Below are 24,675 nucleotides of genomic sequence, written 5' to 3'. Positions count from 1 at the left end.
ACGTGGTCTGACCAGTGGGGACTATGTGGAGGCTCAACACCTTCCTTATCTCTCACCCCCGTCTCCAGACACATGTCACATCCGAAATTAAAAAAACTATTTATCTGTCAATGCTAACTCTGTGACTGATCCCACAGTCTGTTGGAATGCTCACAAAGCATGCCTTAGGGGTATCCTTATTAAATTGGGGGCACATGAAAAAAAGAAACGCAATGCTACCACCTCCAAATTATTGGACCAAATACGCACTCTTGAAACTGCGCATAAGACCCAGCCCTCCAAACTCTTAGAAGCCAAGTTACAATACACCAAATGAACACTGACCGAACACCTACATGCAAATTTTGACCTATCCTTAAAAAGACTGAAGCTACATTTTTATGCAAACCACAACAAACCTGAAGCTGGTCTTGCAAAGCAGCTCAAACGCCACCTAGCACACACTAAAATCTCACACCTTACCTCCATCAAACTCGCCTCACCAACCCTAAGGACATAGCCAATCGATTTAGTCAGTTTTATGCCAACTTATATAATTTAACTTCTACAGGTGAAGCTCCCCCTCCCATGCCATCTGACATAGCCCAGTTTCTAGATCAGTTACATCTACCTGCACTTTCCCCAGAACAACTGCACGCCATCTCTGGTCCCTTCTTGCTACCTGAATTAGACAGGGCTATCGCTTCCCTCCCACTACACAAAGCCCCCGGGCCTGATGGCTTTAGCAATGAATATCACAAACGATTCTCTTCAATACTACCCCCACATCTATGCCAATCCTTTAGTCATGCCCTCTCCACAGGTTCCATCGCCCCAGAAGCTCTTGAAGCAAACATCACCACGATCCCCAAACCTGGTAAACCAGCTGACGATCCGGCCAGCTTTAGGCCTCACTACTAAATACCGACACAAAGCTTTATGCTAAACTAGCAGCATGCATCTCCTCTATCATCCCTTACCTAGTACACCCAGACCAATTGGGATTCGTTACGGGTAGGCAGGCATCTGACGGCACCCATCGGTACATCGACTTGCTACAATTGGTCGAACACCACTAAACGCCTTCTCTGTTCATCTCTGTTAATCACAAAATTGGCCTCTTTGCCGATGATGTGATTATCTCCATAACCAACCCCATACAATCACTGCCTCATCTTCATCACACTCTTGACCTTTTCAGCAAAGCATCCCTAAACAAAATAAATTACTCTAAATCTTGTATGATTGGTGCAAATATAGACCCTAACACCAAGCGTAGCATTGCTCAACACACTTCTTTTTCATGGGCCCCTGATTCTACTTTATCATATCTAGGTATATGCCTAACTAGCCCCACCTCCCAACTACTTCTCCTAAACTTCTCAAACCTAGTAACTAAACTACAAAAAACTGCGCAGGACTTACAACGTATTCAAGCATCATGGGCCGGATGCATCACACTCACCAAGATGTACCTTTTACCTTATATATTATACATATTCTGAACTATGCCTATTTCTTTCTTGCAATCACACCTAAACAAATTACAAGCTATTTTGGTCTCTTTCATTTGGAATGGGAAATGCCCCAGAATTAAACAATCTACTTTATGTTCACCAATTTTTGCCGGCGGAATGGGAGCACCCAACATTTCAGCATACTTCAAAGCAATTGTCCTGGACCAAGCCAAATCTTGGTGGCAGTTCGGTACGGAACGTTCCTGGCAACAAATTGAATCTACAGTTTTGGCAAATAACCTTGCATTGACTCTTGGTGCATCTCTTCTACAACACCACAAACAGGAATGCTTCCTCAGTACCGTCAATGCTGTCATCAGAATCTGAAGAGCAGCTCACCAACAATACGGAGGCATCCCTCATCGAATACTGCAATATATACCCTTACATGCTTTACAATCTATTCTATCTGACATTCCAATATCGAACTGGTCACATGCAGGCCTCAATACACTAGGAGATCTCTTCCACGATTCCTTGCTTCTTTCCTTCCAGATAATACAAACAACATACCACATTCCATCTAAAGATTTTTTCAAGCACCTCAGAATTCGCTCAGCTCTCGCACGGATATCATGGACAAAAAAACCTCTTCTTCTGGCACCTCATAAAATTCTACAACACCGAAAAACCCAACCAAAATGGAATTTCCCCTATCTACAAGCTCCTCACCTCCTCCGAACCTGAACATAAGTACTCTGCTATGCTACACTGGGAGAATACCTTACATTGTAACTACACATATCTTTAATGGATCAGTGCCCTCCAAAGGTCACTAAAAGCCTCCCGATGTATAACACACTGGGAAACCATGCAGACAATTCTCAACAATTGGTATCTCACACCTTCCAAGTTAGCAAGGATTTACTCTTCCACATTGAATGCTTGTTGGAGGACCTGTGGGAATTCTGGATCATCACTACACATCTGTTGGACTTGCCCCCAACTGAAAACTTTTTGGACTGCTCTCACAAGACTTCTCTCTTCTATTCTACCTACCTTTGTCTCCCTATCACCTCAATTGGTCCTCTTGGGTCTAGGCTTAGATTCATGGCCACCAACCTCCCACACCGTTCTAACCCATGTCCTCATTGCCACTTGCCTAGCCATTGCCAGAAAGTGGAAATCTCCTGACCCCCCCTTCCATCCAGGAAGTGATTATACTATTAACCATTGTCTAATGGAATTTATGTATGCCAAGGCCCACCTACAAGTACCTGCATTCCTTAAAAAATGGAACCCTTGGCTCGTACACCCCAAATGCTCACCCCTGCCCTGATCTGCAAATCCACTCGGCTTAATCTTAATCTAAGAATCTCAGCACCCAACAGGATCACCTGCACTACTGCTATTCTTACACGGTTTGTAATCCTACCTTACATAAGTATTACACTTTACTCATAGTGTTCATATGTTTTTCATGCTCCTATTACCCAAAGAAGGTTACCACAACTTTATCGCTGTACATGTTTGTACCTTACCTCTGTTATCAAATTGCCTGTATTCTATGAAAGATAAAATGCTGTACTTATAAAATATATGAATAAAAATTTTCAGTTTGAAAAAAAAAACATGTATAACTTTTTTTTAAACTTTAATTGGTGGCTTTATTTCCACTTTATAAATTAAAAGGGGAAAAAATAGTATCCATGGCCAGTACTTTCTGCCTGCAAGCACATGTCATCTGTACATGTTTCTACAGCATACTTAATATCAATGAAGCTGGACCCCAGGAACAGTTGCCACCACATCCTCATGGTATTTCACATATTCCTTTTTATTTTATTTAAATGCCCACTTAAATGCTTTTAATTACACAATGCTTTTTTTAAAAGGTACATAGATGTATTTGTTTCTTTTCAAGAAAAAGGTAATAAATTATATTGATTTTGTCATGTAAAATCTCCAAAAGACTATTTTGACATCTACTGTAATTACTTAATGCATGCTCATGTTCCCCAACGCATTTAATTGATAGTTAATTATCTTTGCAAGGAACAAAGCAATTGGTAGTGCTGACACATTATACACATTTTGCTTCTCTACAGATGTGAGTGTCTTTCCGGCCTTTGCAGTTTCCCAGTATGTGAAGCTGGTTCAATCCCTCGGATTGTCTCACGAGGCAATGGCTCACCTGGAAAGTGCTGTGATGTCTTTGAATGTGTTAATGGTAAGTGGATTCCTTCTTTACATCCTTTATATGGGGGAACAACAGAATGAACTTGAGGCAAACCGTGTCATTTGTCAGCAAAATTCTTTACACAGAAGGCTGGTTAGCCAAATTAAAGGTTACATGAAGGACACCTCTTCTTAGCTGTTAAACCTTTTAAAGGTTTGTTGGCTGAATCTTTTATAATTATTAGTTTAAAGTGGTAATAAACTCATCTTTTATACTTTCCTCCATTAAAATCATGAAAAATCAATGTACACAAGTGTGTTTTTTCTTAAATATTTCCAACCTGTGCTATTCTGTTGAAAAAAACAATCTTCAATCCAATAACGTTACCACGCTGATGCCCACGTCATCCAGTCTCAGCGGCACTGCAATCCCGAAAACTTTATCCAATCACGAGACAAGCAGAGAACATAGAAGCTCAGCTAATACTCAATGCACATGTGTGAGATTTCGGGCAGCACAGACAGAAATGGCAGAAGTAACAGACAGCACAGTTGAGAAGGACAACAGTTAAAATGGTGCCGGCTTCAGATAGGAAGCAGGGAAGCAAAAGTAAACTGAAAAGTAGAGAAGTAAGAAACACAGAGGGGGGCAATTAATAAGGCAGAATGATGGCTAGAACTATTTTGTAATAGCAATAATTTTTACAAGTTGGGTGGCTGAGTTTACTACCGCTTTAAGCAAATATTACAGTATACATTCAAGCTGCACATCATTAAAGTAGAAACAAATAGCTAAAAAAAAAACAGGAAAAAATGCACCACATGTAATTTAATGATTACTGAGCATGGGGCTATTCATTTATTTGATTTAATCTTTCACCATTCCTCTGTATTTTCTTTTAAATTAATTGTTAGGGTAACTTTTTATTCTTATTTTTCATTACCTAAAGAAGATCAAAAGCTGAAAAGATTTTTGACGTGTTGAAGTCCAAAGTAGATAAGTCTCCTGTCCAACCCCAGCATCCCTTTATCTAGGATATTACTCCCTGTGGACTTGAAGGTCTGCCTGACCACTTAATTACTACGATTGGCTGTCAGTGGTTACATGATCAGGAGCTGATCTTGTCAGCTCCCGATCATTACTAGAGACCACAAGCTCTCATTGACAGCTTGGCCTCTGTCCTGGGAGCACACTATCAGCACATAAACCTCTGCTGCTATGAGTACATATGTGTGGCATGCAGTTATTATTGCAGGTCTAATGCACCTGTCAGTGAGTTCTGAATGATCTCAAAAGCATTTCAAACTGATGCCATTGACACAAACCCAAAACCTGTCGACGACAGATCCCAATGGCTGGTTCTCACCAACCACCACATTACAGTGTAGTTTAATTGCCGGCTGTGGATTGCCTCGCATTGCACTGAATAAAAGTACTGCATGCCCACACAGCACATAGGAGACGAGGCATTTTGCCTTTTTCATGTGGTGGGACTGCACTGGAATAGCCGCCCAATGCAGTCCCATCATATCTGGTTTCATAGTCTGATAAAAGACACAAGTCCATCTAGTTCAACCAATAAAAGGGGAAAACAACAATTATACAATCCTATACCCACAGTTGATCTAGATTATGGCACAAAAGCCCAGCAAAGCATGATCCAATCTGCTTCATCAGGGGGAAAATCCCCTTCCTGATTCCCCGAGAGGCAATCGGATATTTCCAGGATCAACTTTACCTATAAATGTTAGTATTCACTTATATTATGCACGTTTATGAAAGAATTAAAGCAATCTACTGAGCTGGACAGAATCAGCTCCTGAGGGAGTCTATTCCACATTTTCACAGCTTGTGAAAAAGCTTTTCCATATTTGGAGATTCAGTCTTTTTCCATCTAGAAGTAAAGCGTGCCCCCTTGTTCTCTGTGATGACCTTAAAATGAATCACTCAAAACCAAGTCCACTATATGGACCACTTATGTATTCATGCATGATGATCATATCCCCCTTAATCTCCTCTTTTCAAGAGAGAATACATTCCATTCCTCTAATCTTTCCTCATAGCTGAGCTCCTCCATGCCTCTTATCAGTTTGGTTGTTCTTCTTTGCACTTTCTCCAGTTCTCCAATATCCTTTTTGTGAACTGGTGTCCAAAACTGAACTGCACATTCCAAATGAGATCTGACCAGTGATTTGAACAGGTGCAATATGATAGCTCTCTCTCTCTGGAGTCCATACCTTTCTTAATACAAGAAATAATGTTGCTTGCTTTGGAAACCACAGCTTGGCATTGCATGCTATTATTAAGCATACAATCTGCCAAAACACTGAGATCCTTCCCCACTATTGATTCCCTCAGTAGTACTCCCCAATTATGTATGTTTGATGCATGCATATTCTTAGCCCCCAAGTGCATAACTGTACATTTATCAACATTAAACCTCATCTGCCACATAGTTGCCCAAATAAACAGTGCAATGAGGTCAGCTTGTAAATTGGAGACATCATGTAAGGACGTTATTCCACTGCATCGCTTGGTTATGTCTGCAAAGACTAAAATGGTACTTTGAATCTCAGATCTTCTATCATTTATAAATATATTAAAAAGTAAGGGTCTCGGCACTGAATCTTGGGGTACTCCACTGATAACCTTAAACCAGTGGTCTCAAACTGGCGGTCCTGCAGCTGTTGCAAAACTACTAGTCCCATGAGGCATTGCAAGGCTGACAGTTAAAAACATGACTCCCACAGGCAGAGACTTGTTGGGACACGTAGTTTTGCAACAGCTGGAGGGCCCCCAGTTTGAGACCCCTGCCTTAGACTATTTAGAGTATGAGTCATTAACCACCACTCTCTGAATTCTGTCCTTTAGCCAGTTTTTTATCCATTTGCAAACTGATTATTCCAAGCCTGTGGACTTTACCTTACACATTAACCTTGTGGTGGGAACGCTTTTGCAAAATCCAAGTATACCATGTCCACAGCCACCCCTCTGTCCAAAGTTTTACCTCCCCATAAAAAGAAGTTAGATTTGTTTGACTACTTCTGTCTTTAATGAATCCATGCAAGAACTCATCTATGTGGTCTTTTTGCAAACTCTCCAGTAGCTTTCCAACTATAAACGTTAAACTAACAGGTTTATAGTAGTTACTTGGTAAAGACTTTGATCCCTTTTTAAATATAGGCACTGCATTGGCCTTATGCCAGTCCAGTGGTACTATTCCAGTTGGTATCCAAAGAATCCCTACAAATTAGAAACAATGCCTTTGAAATAGGGATGCACCGAAATTTCGGAGGCCGAAACATATCGGCCGAAAATGGAGTTTTGGCACTTTGCCGAAAGAGAAATCACGCGATAATGGGGCGGGGCCCCGTCCCTGGTGCCGCCCATTATGGGGATGTCCTGGTGCGGTGTGGCGCAGTCCTCTCCTCTGTGTCACGGAGCTTAATTACACAGACTGCAGTAAAAATGTCCCGCCTCCTGTGACAGACGGCACACTGATCCAGTGGTGGGACATTGAATCAGTGTGACATGATTACAGGAGGCGGGACATCGTTACTGCGACCCGGGCAATTCAAATGCAGCACGGAGATCGCCGCTCTGATTCGGGAACTGGCAGGCTACAGGACAGGCACTGGCAAGCTGCATGACAGGAACTGGCAGGCTACATGACGGGCACTGGAAAGCTGCATGACAGGAACTGGCAGGCTGCATGATGGGCACTGGCAAGCTGCATGACAGGCACTGGCAAGCTGCATGATGGGCACAGGTGAGGCTGTATCTTATAGGCACAGGCAGGCTGCATCTTATGGGCACAGGCAGCCTGCATCTTATGGGCACACGTGGGCTGCATCTGAGGGGCACACGCGGGCTGCATGATGTGCACTGGTGAGGCTCCATGACGGGCACAGGCAGACTGCATCTGACAGGCACTGGTAAGGCTGCATTGGTCTCTTGTATCATGTCCGCAGTCTCTGACCACCTCCTGTACCATGTCCCCAGTCTCTGACCATCTCCTGCATTATATCTGCTAGTGGTGCACCACATGGACATTTTGCTAATACTATTAGCAATGTGTTATATAAAAAATGTATACATTTTATTTAAAATATATAAAAATATTTTTTTTTTAAAACAGTCATTTTCGGTATCGGTCATTTTCGGTATGAGTTTCAGTTTTCTGGCTAGTGTATTTTTCATTTTTGGTATCGGTTTCGGCACCAAAAAACCCATTCGGTGCACCCCTAATTTGAAATGTCAGAGTATCATCCCTAGTCAGGGCCTCAGTGAACTGAACCATAAAGTTGTCTTGTAATAGGTTTATACTTTTTTTTTGCTCTTTAACTGTTCCTGCAGTGCCATTACTTCAGTCAATTTTCAGGTAGTTAAAATTAGTAAGACAGACACCACCACCCCTCCGTTTTACCCTGTCTTTCTGACAGAGCATAGCCAAGAATATTAATATCCCAGTCATGTGAAGAATGTAGCCAAGATTCAGCAATACTAATTAAATCATACTTCTCTTTATGCACCAAAGCTTCCAACTCACCTATTTTGCTTGACAGGCTTCTGGCATTTGGTGAACAAACACTTTAATTCATTGTTACATTTTGCACATTTTTTTTATTTTAGTACAAATATATAGGTTTACCCCAATGAAATATCAGGCCAGTGCTCTAGAAACCCAAATCCCTCCTCCTTACACCAGGTCATTATCCATGCATTTAGTTCTCTAATCTCCCCGTCTTGCCTGTGTTCTGTGTTTGCGCATGGCACAGGCAATATTTCAGAGAATATTACCTTGGCAGGCCTTCCCTTCAATTTCTTTAAATGAATTCCTAAGGAGCATCCACCTTCCATATATTCTGTCATTGGTTCCATTTCATTGTTTTTTATTAAAGTTTTCACAAAAACAAAGAATGAGTACATCCATATGCAAATACAGCTGTCATACATTATATTACCCTTTGAAGGTTTCCAAGGAAAAGAGCTGCATGACATAGTTTACATTTTACAATTATATTTAGGTGAATAGATTATTTTAAACCACTGTCAAGTGTCGAATATAGGGCGGATGGTGGAACCCCCTCTCCTCCAGACACCCCATCTGGGAACAAACTGTGCCCAGGGAGAGGGCATCCCACCCCCCCCCCTTTCACCTACGCACCTGGGGTGACAGAACAATTGCCTGTTGTCACTAAAACTTTATTTCAGTTAGTCTACAGTATAGGTGCATATGGATATAATTCAGAAGAGAAATAAAGAAGAGGATGTAGGGCAGGATAATAAAGTAGATGGATATTTAGTCAAGCGTAAACTTAACAAACAAAGAATAAAACATTAACAAAAAAAGAAGCACAAACATAAAATTACCACCATTTAAAAAATGTATCTGTATCAGTGTATTAATGAGGAGTCTCTGGAAATCTCGAAGACCATGGTATGCAGTTAGCCTGGACATTTTTCATTGCATTAGACGAATATGCATAAAACTTTTCATAAAGATATTGAGTGTTTACTCTATGTATTACATCATTTATGCTAGTTATATTGTCTGTTTTCCATTTTGAAGTAATAGATAGGCGTGCTGCTATCAAGATGTGGATGGTTATGCATCTGTATTTCATGGGCATATTATTGATCCCTAAGTTGAGAAGGGCCAGAGCAGGTGTGGGGGTAAGAATGATTCCTGTGATTTTTGCTAGTAAAGAGAATACTGACTTCCAGAAACTCCTCACAGACTCGCATCCCCATAATATATGAAATATTGTTCCTTTAGAGCCACATTGTCTCCAACAAGAGTTATTAGTACCTTTTAAAATATGTGATAATCTCATCGGTGTTAGGTAACTTCTATATAATATTTTGAGAGACAAGTCCCAATGATTAGTGCAATGAGAATAATTATAGTTAGATTGAGTAGCTTTGAGTCAGTCTGTTAGAGCAAATTTAGTTTTAAGATCTCCCTCCCAGTTTAGCATGCTCATAGTTTTAGTTTGGGTGTGTGTGTTTTGCAATTTTTTGTAGAACCATGAGAGTCCTTTAGGTTTGATAAAGGAAGTGGTTAGGTAGTCCCATATGTAAGTAACAAAAAATTCCGCGCTAGAAGCATATAGGGATAAGCAGCAGTAAACAGTGCGACAACACCAATCAGAACAAAGAAATTATAAACTGCGCTAAAACAAAAATCCTAAAAATAAAGTGAGATGGTAGTATAACCTAACATCAGCAAATATTTGAAAATATTTAAAAATAATGATATAAAGTCCAACTCTTCAAAATGGTAGGATGTTCAATTTGAATGTGAGTAATAATCCAAATGAGCTATGATTGCTCTTACCAGAAGTATTAGTAATATGAGCGGATGGCAAAAACCCTGCCAGGGCCTTTAGAGTGGTGGACCAGTCAGCAGCGTCCGTCTTCAAATTAAAAACCCCTCAATGGATGCAGGAGAAAGAACAAACAAAAGAAAACTGGCCATAGTGTAGTATATCAAAATGTTAGGCATGGACAGACAGACATACCAAACACCCTGGTGTGCACATAACAACACCCAAAAAAAGGAGGGGAGGGAAGTGAAAAAACCCCACCACCGTGGCTGTAGAATGTGCTTACCGACTCACGGTGATAAGCAGGCTTTATATGAGTTGGAAGCGGATCAAAAGTAGGTAAGGAACAATTGTAAGTGGAACGCAGACCATATGGATTAAGAAAAAAGGAAGAGAACATGTTCTCTTCCTTTTTTCTTAATCCATATGGTCTGCGTTCCACTTACAATTGTTCCTTACCTACTTTTGATCCGCTTCCAACTCATATAAAGCCTGCTTATCACCGTGAGTCGGTAAGCACATTCTACAGCCACGGTGGTGGGGTTTTTTCACTTCCCTCCCCTCCTTTTTTTGGGTGTTGTTATGTGCACACCAGGGTGTTTGGTATGTCTGTCTGTCCATACCTAACATTTTGATATACTACACTATGGCCAGTTTTCTTTTGTTTGTTCTTTCTCCTGCATCCATTGAGGGGTTTTTAATTTGAAGACGGACGCTGCTGACTGGTCCACCACTCTAAAGGCCCTGGCAGGGTTTTTGCCATCCGCTCATATTACTAATACTTCTGGTAAGAGCAATCATAGCTCATTTGGATTTTTACTCACATTCAAATTGAACATCCTACCATTTTGAAGAGTTGGACTTTATATCATTATTTTTAAATATTTTCAAATATTTGCTGATGTTAGGTTATACTACCATCTCACTTTATTTTTAGGTAGTCCCATATGTCTGGTCTTAAGGTAAAGAAGGTATTTGGGTTTTTGATGTGGCAGTGGTGTAATTGGATATTTACGTATGATGTTGTTAGTGGACTTTTGGCTATGAATTGTGTATATGTAGTATTCTTAGGGAAAGTTTTCTCATCTATTTTTAATGAGGGGATGAGGTATTCGTACATACCTAGGGTGATGGCTTTCTTATGTAAGGATTTGTTGCTATCAGTTTGTACATTTTAAGCCCTCCACGCGGTCACCGTTGCGTCAATAGAAGGGAATTTGGGATAATGTAATGGTCTAAATGTTAACGTAGCTAATAGAAGTGATGGTAGTTCTCTTTGTGTGACTATTGCTCATTCTATTTGTACCCATAACTTATCTGTTGTCTGATTGAACCATGACTTAGCTTGGTCCAGTAACGCTGCAGTATAATATTTGTGTAGATTTAGGAAATCCCGTTCCTCTTTTCTGTCTTTGTAATATAGAGTATGAGAGTCTCGCTAGTTTACCAGCCCATACAAATTTCCTTAAGAGTTTGTCAACCGTAGTAAAGAAGTGTTCAGGCAAAATGATAGGAATAGTTAGAAAATATATTATTTTTGGCAATACATTCATTTTGAAAGCGGCTATCCTCCCTAGCCAGGTGAGTTCGTGTGACGAGCTGTGTTCTAGGTCATTCTTGTATTTATTAGGGCAGGGTAGTTATGGTCGAATACAGAGCTGGAGGGGTAGGACAGGTTTATCCCTAGGTACTTCAAATATTTTGTGGCCCATTAAAAAGGAAATTTAGTCTTCAATATAGTAAGCTTATTGTTGCGAATATGTATAGGAAGAATAGAGGATTTGTTGATGTTAAGTTTATAATCTGAAATATTTCCAAATTCGTTAAGTAATTGTTGTGTTCTATCAAGAGAAGTTGCTGGTGAGGTTAAGGTCAATACCACATCATCTGCAAATAATCCAATTTTATGGTCTATGTCTGATACTTTGATGCCAGTAATGAGGGTGTCTTGTCTGATAGCTTCCGCCAGGGGCTCCATCACCAGTGAAAAAATCAGTGGCGATAGGGGACAACCCTGGCGAGTCCCATTTGTTATATGACTTGTGGGGAGCTGAATAGTAAGTAAAGTCTTTTTTCCCCTGAATTGACACAACGCCATATGTCATATAAGTCGGATGAGTGTAAGAAGGATTGGATTTCGCTATGTGTTGAGCGTTGTGGGGTAGAGCAATCTAAGTGCTTATTGGGTACACAATTGAAATCACCACAATATAGTACTAAACCTTTCTTGACATTGTCAACCTTTTTTTTTGAGAGTATGCAAGAAAGGTAGTTGTCTACAGTTCGGTGCATATAGGTTAATTATAGTATACATGGTATTGTTTAACTCACAAACTAGTATAATATATCTCCCTGTTTTATCTTTTATGTTATCATGCAAGTGAAATGCTACATTATGATTAATAGCAATCAGCACTCCACCTTTTTTCTTTGGGCCAGAGGCTGTAAAGACCTGAGGAAACATTTTGTTTGTGCATAATGGGTGTTTCTGTTGAGCAAAATGAGTCTCCTGAATGCATAAAACATCACTCTTTAGGGTTTTCGCTTGTTGCCACATGGCCCTCCTTTTAAAGGGACTGTTGAGACCGTGAGCATTCAAAGTCACAAAGTTAAGAACCATTGATCCGTAATGAAAGATTGCTATGTATAGGCAGTTTTAGAAATCGTAGTGAATGGTTATGCATGAGGGTACCTGTAGTTGAGGGGATAATGACCTTGGATAAGGTGCATCCAACTGCTTGTAGTGGCATCGAAAAGTAAGTGGATTCCAGGAGGTTGTCATCAGATTGACCGTGGGTAGTCGTCGGTGGTAAAATAAAAAATAAAAAACGTCAACAATCAAGTAAGAAAAGTAACATAAAAAAGCAAGGAAATAGTCCTCAATGTGCGAATAATATCGCATAAGAGCAACTGGGGGTTTAAGCTCTCAGTGTCCAGCTTCGACCCTTGTTTCGGGTCAGCAAACATCCTTTATAAGGCTTAACATATGAAGTAGAAGAGCAAAGTCAGGTTTCATTGCTTGATTTCCATTCAGGTGATATGTGTATCATCCCCCTCAATTGGGAGAAGACCCCATTTTTTTTGTAAGTTGGAGACCTTCCTCTAGAGATCTAATGGCGTATGTGCGGCCTTCTTTGGTAACAAGGAGCTTAGTGGGGAAGCCCCATGAGTATGCAAGTTGGTTATTGCGCATTAACTTTGTAAGCGGCACTAACTTTTTCCGAGCCAGCATGGTGTGCTGGGAGAGGTCGGCATAAATAGCGATGCTTGAGTAAGGATGGGGCAGTGGGGAGTTTTGTCTTGCAAACCGCATCAAATCGGAAGAAGTGTATGCGAGCTATGACGTTGCGTGGGATTTTATCTGGTAGATGCTGTGGCTTAGGTAGCCTATGCGCCCGATCCACTATAATTTCACCGTTAGGTGTATCGGGAAGCAGATCCTGAATTAGTGAATTAGTTGCGGAACATAACGTCGGAGGTCAGAAGGAGGTACAGATTCCGCCACCCCACGCAATTTTATATTATTTCTGCGAGATCTGTCCTCTAAGTCCGCCATTTTGTTTTTTAGAGCCTCTAGTTCATCATCTTTCTCGTTGTGTGCGTCCACTAGTTCGTTATGAGCAGTCGTGAATTCTGCCATTTTGTCCTCTACATGGCTGACTCTCTCTCCCACCTCTGTTATATCCGATTTCAGTTGTGAAATACAATCCATAAGATCTCTGTGCATTGATACCCGCAGGGACACCAGCATCTCCTTCATTGTTGTGTCGCTAAGGGGTTGCTCAGTAGTTGGGAACTCATGGATTTGGTCATAGAACTCAGTGATGCTATTCTGGGATATGTAGTCTTCCTTCCTTTCTCCTGCATATGTATGGGTGGAGGAGCGCTTGAGAGCTGCCTTTTGTGGGCTGTGGGTGGGTGTATTGCATAGGGATGAGCGGCTGCTGTGGCTTAGAGAGATAGATGGGGGTATGCTTGTGTCTCTCCTGTCCCCTCGTGTGTCATTCTGCCTGGCGCGCTGCTGCCTGTGAGCGGCGGCGCCATCTTGGGTAATCGGCGTGCTGGCAGAGCCGAAAAAGTCAGTTAATTTACGGGGACCCCCCTGGGGTTTTCTCTTGCCCATCCCTTTTATGAGGTCGGTGGGGTTGTCAGGCACCTGTGGCTTGTATTTGCCGTCGTTCTTAGTCGCTTCGTACGGGCCGTTATAGCCGGAGAACACGGAGCTATCGCCTTATGCGGCCATCTCCTTCGGCTGCTGGCCACGCCCCCCCTCTGTCATTGGTTCCGAAGTGGAGTGTCCCTTAAGGACATTGACCCCTACATTTATTTACTGCTCAGCGCTACACTCTCCAGGTTGCAGCCAAACTTTCATTGAACATTTGCTTATCCAAATCCTGCAGCAGTTAATACCTCCTTTTCAGCTATAAAAACAAAGAAATCAAATAAATAATCATAATAACTATAATACATTGAGCTCAAATCATACACAAATACTACATAAATTTCAGCTGCACTGCTCTGACCTAGAGTGGATGTTCAACAAATGCAAAACATGAATTGAGAATTACCTCAAGGCAATATGATCTTCTGTGGACCTCTGTCTCAGTAAGCTTTACTGTAATTAGTAAGTTTGTTGTTTCCTGTTGGTACCCTTCATTGAATACACTTGTGTCACTTAATGTCTGGACCCATCTTCAGATATGGGTTAGCGCATTCAGATTCTTCAATCATGCTATACAGTGCATATAAATTAATCTTCTGTGACTATTATATTGTCCCTGGCAGCTGTCCAAATGGCCGAATATTAGCTGTATTTTCCAGGGGACTTTACAAAAGTTGATTGGACAGTCAAAATTTGTTGAATTAGCAGGGTTGGCAGTTCCACCCACTGAGCACATTTTGCAAAGTGTATGGGCAGCCTTATAGGTTAGGACTGATTTAGGAAAAAAAAACCTGCAACAATAATTTTCATGAAAGTATTTAGTTATACTGAAAGAACTATATGAAATGCTTGCTATTAATAATAGCATATTGTACACAATAAACAAATATGTATATAAACTATGGGAAATTTTATTGCTACTTTCAAATTGTTGGAAAAATGTTCCCTCATTTCTCCACATCCAGGAAGTTAGGAGAAATCTCTACAATACAGACACACAGCAACACAATTATGATAGCAATTTTAACAATTTAACCACTTGCCGACCGCCTCACGCCTATATACGTGAGCAGAATGGCACGGGCAGGCAAAATCACGTACCTGGTACGTGATTGCCTTCCCGCGGGCGGGGGGTCCAATCGGACACCCCCCCCTCCGGTGCCAGCGGCGGTCGGCTTTTGTCTGGCAGTGATCAGAGATGAGGGGGAGGCCATCCGATCGTGGCCCCCCCTCGCGATCGCTCCCAGCCAATGAGAAACATCCTCTGCCTCTGTATAGTACACAGAGGCAGAGGATGTGATGTCATCTCTCCTCGGCTCGGCAGTTTCCGTTCCGGCGCCGAGGAGAGAAGACATGTGAGTGCACAACACATACACACACACACAGTAGAACATGCCAGGCACACTTTACACCCCCGATCCCCCCCAATCACCCCCCCCCCCTGTCAAACTGACACCAAGCAGTGTTTTTTTTTTTTTTTTCTTATTACTGCATGGTGTCAGTTTGTGACAGTTAGAAGTGGTAGGACAGTTACTGTTAGCCCCCTGTAGGTCTAGGATACCCCCCTAACCCCCCCTAATAAAGTTTTAACCCCTTGATCACCCCCTGTCGCCAGTGTCACTAAGCGATCATTTTTCTGATCGCTGTATTAGTGTCGCTGGTGACGCTAGTTAGGGTCGTAAATATTTAGGTTCGCCGTCAGCGTTTTATAGCGTCAGGGACCCCCATATACTATCTAATAAATGTTTTAACCCCTTGATTGCCCCCTAGTTAACCCTTTCACCACTGATCACCGTATAACCTTTATGGGTGACGCTGGTTAGTTCGTTTATTTTTTATAGTGTCAAGGCACCCGCCGTTTATTACCGAATAAAGGTTTAGCCCCCTGATCACCCGGCGGTGATATGCGTCGCCCCAGGCAGCGTCAGATTAGCGCCAGTACCGATAACACCCATGCACGCAGCATACGCCTCCCTTAGTGGTATAGTATCTGAACGGATCAATATCTGATCCGATCAGATCTATACTAGCGTCCCCAGCAGTTTAGGGTTCCCAAAAACGCAGTGTTAGCGGGATCAGCCCAGATACCTGCTAGCACCTGCGTTTTGCCCCTCCGCCCGGCCCGGCCCAGCCCACCCAAGTGCAGTATCAATTGATCACTGTCACTTACAAAACACTAAACGCATAACTGCAGCGTTCACAGAGTCAGGCCTGATCCCTGCGATCGCTAACAGTTTTTTTGGTAGCGTTTTGATGAACTGGCAAGCACCAGCCCCAGGCAGCGTCAGATTAGCGCCAGTACCACTAACACCCATGGCACGCACCGTACACCTCCCTTAGTGGTATAGTATCTGAACGGATCAATATCTGATTCGATCAGACCTATACTAGTGTCCCCAGCAGTTTAGGGTTCCCAAAAACGCAGTGTTAGCGGGATCAGCCCAGATACCTGCTAGCACCTGCGTTTTGCCCCTCTGCCCGGCCCAGCCCACCCAAGTGCAGTATCGATCGATCACTGTCACTTACAAAACACTAAACGCACAACTGCAGCATTCGCAGAGTCAGGCCTGATCCATGCGATCGCTAACAGATTTTTTGGTAGCATTTTGGTGAACTGGCATAGTACACCCCGGTCGTAGTCAAACCAGCACTGCAGTAACACTTGGTGACGTGGCGAGTTCCATAAGTGCAGTTCAAGCTGGTGAGGTGGCAAGCACAAGTAGTGTCCCGCTGCCACCAAGAAGACGAACATAGGCCCGTCGTGCCCATAGTGCCCTTCCTGCTGCATTCGCCAATCCTAATTCGGAACCCACCACTTCTGCAGCGCCCGTAATTCCCCCATTCACATCCCCAACCACATGCAGTCAGCTGCATGAGAGGCATTTTCTTTATGTCCTCCCGAGTACCCCTACCCAACGAACCCCCCCAAAAAAGATGTTGTGTCTGCAGCAAGCACGGATATAAGCGTGACACCCGCTATTTTTGTCCCTCCTGTCCTGACAATCCTGGTCTTTGCATTGGTGAATGTTTTGAATGCTACCATTCACTAGTTGCGTATTAGCGTAGGATACAGCATTCCACAGACTAGGCACACATTCACAGAGTCTCCCAAGATGCCATCGCATTTTGAGAGACCCGAACCTGGAACCGGTTACAGTTATAAAAGTTAGTTACAAAACAAAGTGTAAAAAAAAAAAATAGTTGTCGTTTTATTGTTCTCTCTCTATTGTTCTGCTCTTTTTTACTGTATTCTATTCTGCGATGTTTTATTGTTATTATATTTTATCATGTTTGCTTTTCAGGTATGCAATTTTTTATACTTTACCGTTTACTGTGCTTTATTGTTAACCATTTTTTGGTCTTCAGGTACGCCATTCACGACTTTGAGTGGTTATACCAGAATGATGCCTGCAGGTTTAGGTATCTTCTTGGTATCATTCTTTTCAGCCAGCGGTCGGCTTTCATGTAAAAGCAATCCTAGCAGCTAATTAGCCTCTAGACTGCTTTTACAAGCCGTGGGAGGGAATGCCCCCCCCCCCCCACCGTCTTCCGTGTTTTTCTCTGGCTCTCCTGTCTCAATAGGGAACCTGAGAATGCAGCCGGTGATTCAGCCAGCTGACCATAGAGCTGATCAGAGACCAGAGTGGCTCCAAACATCTCTATGGCCTAAGAAACCAGAAGCTACGAGCATTTTATGACTTAGATTTCACCGGATGTAAACAGCGACATTGGGAAATTGGGAAAGCATTTTATCACACCAATCTTGGTGTGGTCAGATGCTTTGAGGGCAGAGGAGAAATCTAGGGTCTAATAGACCCCAATTTTTTCAAAAAAGAGTACCTGTCACTACCTATTGCTATCATAGGGGGATATTTACATTCCCTGAGATAACAATAAAAATGATTAAAAAAAAAAAAAAATTAAAGGAACAGTTTAAAAATAAGATAAAAAAGAAAAAAAAATAAAGAAAAAAAAAAAAAAAAAAGCACCCCTGTCCCCCCTGCTCTCGCGCTAAGGCGAACGCAAGCGTCGGTCTGGCGTCAAATGTAAACAGCAATTGCACCATGCATGTGAGGTATCACCGCGAAGGTCAGATCGAGGGCAGTAATTTTAGCAGTAGACCTCCTCTGTAAATCTAAAGTGGTAACCTGTAAAGGCTTTTAAAGGCTTTTAAAAATGTATTTAGTTTGTCGCTACTGCACGTTTGTGTGCAATTTTAAAGCATGTCATGTTTGGTATCCATGTACTCGGCGTAAGATCATCTTTTTTATTTCATCAAACATTTGGGCAATATAGTGTGTTTTAGTGCATTAAAATTTAAAAAAAGTGTGTTTTTTCCCCAAAAAATGCGTTTGAAAAATCGCTGCGCAAATACTGTGTGAAAAAAAAAATGAAACACCCACCATTTAAATCTGTAGGGCATTTGCTTTAAAAAAAAATATATAATGTTTGGGGGTTCAAAGTAATTTTCTTGCAAAAAAAAATAATTTTTTCATGTAATCAAAAAGTGTCAGAAAGGTCTTTGTCTTCAAGTGGTTAGAAAAGTGGGTGATGTGTGACATAAGCTTCTAAATGTTGTGCATAAAATGCCAGGACAGTTCAAACCCCCCCCCCAAATGACCCCATTTTGGAAAGTAGACACCCCAAGCTATTTGCTGAGAGGCATGTCGAGTCCATGGAATATTTTATATTGTGACACGAGTTGCGGGAAAGAGACAATTTTTTTTTTTTTTTGCACAAAGTTGTCACTAAATGATATATTACTCAAACATGCCATGGGAATATGTGAAATTACACCCCAAAATACATTCTGTTGCTTCTCCTGAGTATGGGGATACCACATGTGTGGGACTTTTTGGGAGCCTAGCCGCGTACGGGACCCCGAAAACCAAGCACCGCCTTCAGGCTTTCTAAGGGCGTAAATTTTTGATTTCACTCTTCACTGCCTATCACAGTTTCGGAGGCCATGGAATGCCCAGGTGGCAAAAAAAAAACCCCAAATGACCCCATTTTGGAAAGTAGACACCCCAAGCTATTTGCTGAGCGGTATAGTGAGTATTTTGCAGACCTCACTTTTTGTCACAAAGTTTTGAAAATTGAAAAAAGAAAAAAAACATTTTTTTCTTGTCTCTCTTCATTTTCAAAAACAAATGAGAGCTGCAAAATACTCACCATGCCTCTCAGCAAATAGCTTGGGGTGTCTACTTTCCAAAATGGGGTCATTTGGGGGGGGGGGGGGGTTTGTGCCACCTGGGCATTCCATGGCCTCCGAAACTGTGATAGGCAGTGAAGAGTGAAATTAAAAATTCACACCCTTAGAAATCCTGAAGGCAGTGATTGGTTTTCGGGGCCCCGTACGCGGCTAGGCTCCCAAAAAGTCCCACATATGTGGTATCCCCATACTCAAGAGAAGCAGCTAAATGTATTTTGGGGTGCAATTCCACATATGCCCATGGCCTGTGTGAGCAATATATCATTTAGGGACAACTTTTTGTAATTTTTTTTTTTTTTGGTCATTATTCAATCACTTGGGACAAAAAAAATGAATATTCAATGGGCTCAACATGCCTCTCAGCAATTTCCTTGGGGTGTCTACTTTCCAAAATGGGGTCACTTGTGGGGGTTTTGTACTGCCCTGCCATTTTAGCACCTCAAGAAACGACATAGGCAGTCATAAATTAAAAGCTGTGTAAATTCCAGAAAATGTACCCTAGTTTGTAGGCGCTATAACTTTTGCGCAAACCAATAAATATACACTTATTGACATTTTTTTTACCAAAGACATGTGGCCGAATACATTTTGGCCTAAATGTATGACTAAAATTGAGTTTATTGGATTTTTTTTAGAACAAAAAGTAGAAAATATCATTTTTTTTCAAAATTTTCGGTCTTTTTCCGTGTATAGCGCAAAAAATAAAAACGGCAGAGGTGATCAAATACCATCAAAAGAAAGCTCTATTTGTGGGAAGAAAAGGACGCAAATTTCGTTTGGGTACTGCATTGCATGACCGCGCAGTTAGCAGTTAAAGCGACGCAGTGCCAAATTGTAAAAAGTGCTCTGGTCAGGAAGGGGGTAAATCCTTCCGGGGCTGAAGTGGTTAATATTAAAAGCAGAACTTCAGGTTTTTATCACTCCATGTTTTTATCTTTTAGAAACACTCTCCCTGCTTTTTTATTGCTTTCATACATGCATACATTTATACTGCTTTCCTGGGGTCTTTTGGCTGGTCAAATGACAACTTTGGGTCTTTTTCTAAGGGCAGTCTTCAGTATTGCACAGACGCTAGTTTTGCTCTGTGCGGCCTTTATCCATGACAGCCAGGGCTCACAGACACTGGCATTCAGCACGGAAGAGGGCCAGTAACCTCAATGTGCCAAACCGTACTGGAGAATTTTTGTTTTAATTTAAAATACATTATTAGTAATGTAAATTAAAAAAGTGGATTTCAAAGGATGTTTATGTAACCGGAAACCAGAGGGAATTTTCCCCTTTGGGGTCAGAAACTGCAATAGAACCCAGCAAAAGTTTTTACTCAAACAATTCAAATTATTTTGGGTGTAGATTTTTTGTCTTCGATGTTATGCTCAACACCTTAAAGAAAATATAACTAGGCAGGTTATGGTGAGGTTGACTCAAGGGAACAAAAAAAAAATGCTGTAGCTTTGAAGCAACCTTAACCACTTCACACAAATCGCCGTACCTGTACGTGGGTACTTTGTCTTTTTTTTCTTTTTTTTTCTTTCACCATGTCCATGCTTCAAAGCCAGCTTGGTAAGATGAGGTTGCAGGTTTTTCTTTTTTTCACAATGGTTTTCTACCCACCCGTTGTATTTGCTATTGCATGGGTGTCAAGTGGTTATCTTATCCACAAGTGTTTTTATTCATTCTCATACTCGTTTAAATGTATTGTTTGATGTGTTTTCTCCTAGGGTTGGTGCACTAACAAATGCATTTCTGAAAGTGTTTTATAAAAATGGATCTGAGGGTCATGTCTTATAATGTGAAGGGCCTGGGCTCCATTCGGAAGCGTTGGTTAGCTCTGAAGGAGTTCAGGTCCTCAGGTGCGGATGTGATAATGATTCAAGAGATGCACTTTAAGATTGATGGCTCGCTAAAATTTGCCTCCAAGTCCTTCCCTACCTCCTTTCTTGCCTCCGATTCCACTTGCAAGGCGGGAGTAGCTATCCTGATCAGGAAATCATGTCCTGTTAAGGTGAAGAGCACTCATGTAGACCCTCATGGGCGATTTCTCATTCTAGATTGTGACTATCTGAACGCCTCCCTCACCCTAGTCAATCTATATGCTCATAATACTCAGCAGATTGATTTCCTTAATAAACTTTTTAACCACTTCAGCCCTGGAAGGATTTACCCCCTTCCTGACCAGAGCACTTTTTCCAATTTGGCACTGCGTCGCTTTAACTGCTAATTGCGCGGTCATGCAATGCTGTACCCAAACGAAATTTGCGTCCTTTTCTTCCCACAAATAGAGCTTTCTTTTGATGGTATTTGATCACCTCTGCCGTTTTTATTTTTTGCGCTATACACGGAAAAAGACCGAAAATTTTGAAAAAAAATGATATTTTCTACTTTTTGTTCTAAAAAAAAATCCAATAAACTCAATTTTAGTCATACATTTAGGCCAAAATGTATTTGGCCACATGTCTTTGGTAAAAAAAATGTCAATAAGTGTATATTTATTGGTTTGTGCAAAAGTTATAGCGCCTACAAACTAGGGTACATTTTCTGGAATTTACACAGCCTTTAATTTATGACTGCCTATGTCGTTTCTTGAGGTGCTAAAATGGCAGGGCAGTACAAAACCCCCCCAAATGACCCCATTTTGGAAAGTAGACACCCCAAGGAAATTGCTGAGAGGCATGTTGAGCCCATTGAATATTCATTTTTTTTGTCCCAAGTGATTGAATAATGACAAAAAAAAAAAAATTACAAAAAGTTGTCACTAAATGATATATTGCTCACACAGGCCATGGGCATATGTGGAATTGCACCCCAAAATACATTTAGCTGCTTCTCCTGAGTATGGGGATACCACATGTGTGGGACTTTTTGGGACCCTAGCCGCATACGGGGCCCCGAAAACCAATCACTGCCTTCAGGATTTCTAAGGGCGTACATTTTTGATTTTACTCCTCACTACCTATCACAGTTTGGAAGGCCATAAAATGCCCAGATGGCACAAACCCCCCCCCAAATGACCCCATTTTGGAAAGTAGACACCCCAAGCTATTTGCTGAGAGGCATGTTGAGTCCATGGAATATTTTATATTTTGACACAAGTTGCGGGAAAGTGACTTTATTTATTTTTTTTTTGCACAAAGTTGTCACTAAATGATATATTGCTCACACAGGTCATGGGCATATGTGGAATTGCACCCCAAAATACATTCTGCTGCTTCTCTTGAGTACGGGGATACCACATGTGCGGGACTTTTTAGGAGCCTAGCCGCGTACGGGCCCCCGAAAACCAATCACCGCCTTCAGGATTTCTAAGGGTGTACATTTTTGATTTCACTCTTCACTGCCTATCACAGTTTCGGAGGTCATGGAATGCCCAGGTGGCACAACCCCCCCCCAAATGACCCCATTTTGGAAAGTAGACACCCCAAGCTATTTGCTGAGAGGCATGGTGAGTATTTTGCAGCTCTCATTTGTTTTTGAAAATGAAGAAAGACAAAAAAAAATTTTTTTTTTCTTTTTTTAATTTTCAAAACTTTGTGACAAAAAGTGAGGTCTGCAAAATACTCACTATACCACTCAGCAAATAGCTTTGGGTGTCTACTTTCCAAAATGGGGTCATTTGGGGGGGTTTTGTGCCACCTGGGCATTCCATGGCCTCCGAGACTGTGATAGGCAGTGAAGAGTGAAATCAAAAATTTACGCCCTTAGAAAGCCTGAAGGCGGTGCTTGGTTTTCGGGGTCCCATACGCGGCTAGGCTCCCAAAAAGTCTCACACATGTGGTATCCCCGTACTCAGGAGAAGCAAAAGAATGTATTTTGGGGTGTAATTTCACATATTCCCATGGCATGTTTGAGCAATATATCATTTAGAGACAACTTTGTGCAAAAAAAAAAAAAAAAAATTTGTCTCTTTCCCGCAACTTGTGTCACAATATAAAATATTCCATGGACTCGACATGCCTCTCAGCAAATAGCTTGGGGTGTCTACTTTCCAAAATGGGGTCATTTGGGGGGGGGTTTGAACTGTCCTGGCATTTTATGCACAACATTTAGAAGCTTATGTCACACATCACCCACTCTTCTAACCACTTGAAGACAAAGCCCTTTCTGACACTTTTTGATTACATGAAAAAATTATTTTTTTTTGCAAGAAAATTACTTTGAACCCCCACACATTATATATTTTTTTAAAGCAAATGCCCTACAGATTAAAATGGTGGGTGTTTCATTTTTTTTTTTCACACAGTATTTGCGCAGCGATTTTTCAAACGCATTTTTTGGGGAAAAAACACACTTTTTTACATTTTAATGCACTAAAACACACTATATTGCCCAAATGTTTGATGAAATAAAAAAGATGATCTTAGGCCGAGTACATGGATACCAAACATGACATGCTTTACAATTGCGCACAAACGTGCAGTGGCAACAAAATAAATACATTTTTAAAAGCCTTTAAAAGCCTTTACAGGTTACCACTTTAGATTTACAGAGGAGGTCTACTGCTAAAATTACTGCCCTCGATCTGACGTTCGCGGTGAAACCTCACATGCATGGTGCAATTGCTGTTTACATTTGACGCCAGACCGACGCTTGCGTTCGCCTTAGCGCGAGAGCAGGGGGGACAGGGGTGCTTTTTTTTTTTTTTCTTTATTATTTTTTTGCTTTTTTATCTTATTTTAAAACTGTTCCTTTCATTTTTTTTTTTTTTTTAATCATTTTTATTGTTATCTCAGGGAATGTAAATATCCCCTATGATAGCAATAGGTAGTGACAGGTACTCTTTTTTGAAAAAATTGGGGTCTATTAGACCCTAGATTTCTCCTCTGCCCTCAAAGCATCTGACCACACCAAGATCGGTGTGATAAAATGCTTCCCCAATTTCCCAATGGCGCTATTTACATCCGGCAAAATCTAAGTCATAAAATGCTCGTAGCTTCCGGTTTCTTAGGCCATAGAGATGTTTGGAGCCACTCTGGTCTCTGATCAGCTCTATGGTCAGCTGGCTGAATCACCGGCTGCATTCTCAGGTTCCCTGTTGAGACAGGAGAGCCAGAGAAAAACACGGAAGACGGGGGGGGGGGGGCATTCTCTCCCACTGCTTGTAAAAGCAGTCTAGAGGCTAATTAGCTGCTAGGATTGCTTTTAAATGAAAGCCGACCGCTGGCTGAAAAGAATGATACCAAGATGATACCTAAACCTGCAAGCATCATTCTGGTATAACCACTCAAAGTCGTGAATGGTGTACCTGAAGACAAAAAGATGGTTAACAATAAAGCACAGTAAACGGTAAAGTATAAAAAATTGCATACCTGAAAAGCAAACATGATAAAACATAATAACAATAAAACATTGCAGAATAGAAT

At 41.5% G+C, this 24,675-nt stretch overlaps 1 protein-coding gene across 4 annotated transcripts in view; it reads left to right on the top strand.

Moving 5' to 3' along the window:
• The window catches only part of CRIM1 (cysteine rich transmembrane BMP regulator 1), a 1,688,666-nt gene that overhangs the window by 713,850 nt on the left and 950,141 nt on the right, over positions 1-24,675 (top strand). For all 4 annotated transcript variants that reach the window (XM_073627709.1, XM_073627706.1, XM_073627710.1 and 1 more), the window contains one exon: positions 3,545-3,666. In XM_073627709.1, coding sequence (XP_073483810.1) covers positions 3,545-3,666 — 122 coding nt within the window. The remainder of the gene's footprint in view (positions 1-3,544; positions 3,667-24,675) is intronic.

This window comes from Aquarana catesbeiana, linkage group LG04 (assembly GCF_042186555.1).
Source record: "Aquarana catesbeiana isolate 2022-GZ linkage group LG04, ASM4218655v1, whole genome shotgun sequence".
Classification (NCBI taxonomy): Eukaryota; Metazoa; Chordata; class Amphibia; order Anura; family Ranidae; genus Aquarana; species Aquarana catesbeiana.
Note: the sequence above shows the minus strand (reverse complement) of the source record. Positions and strands in the feature narration are given on the sequence as shown.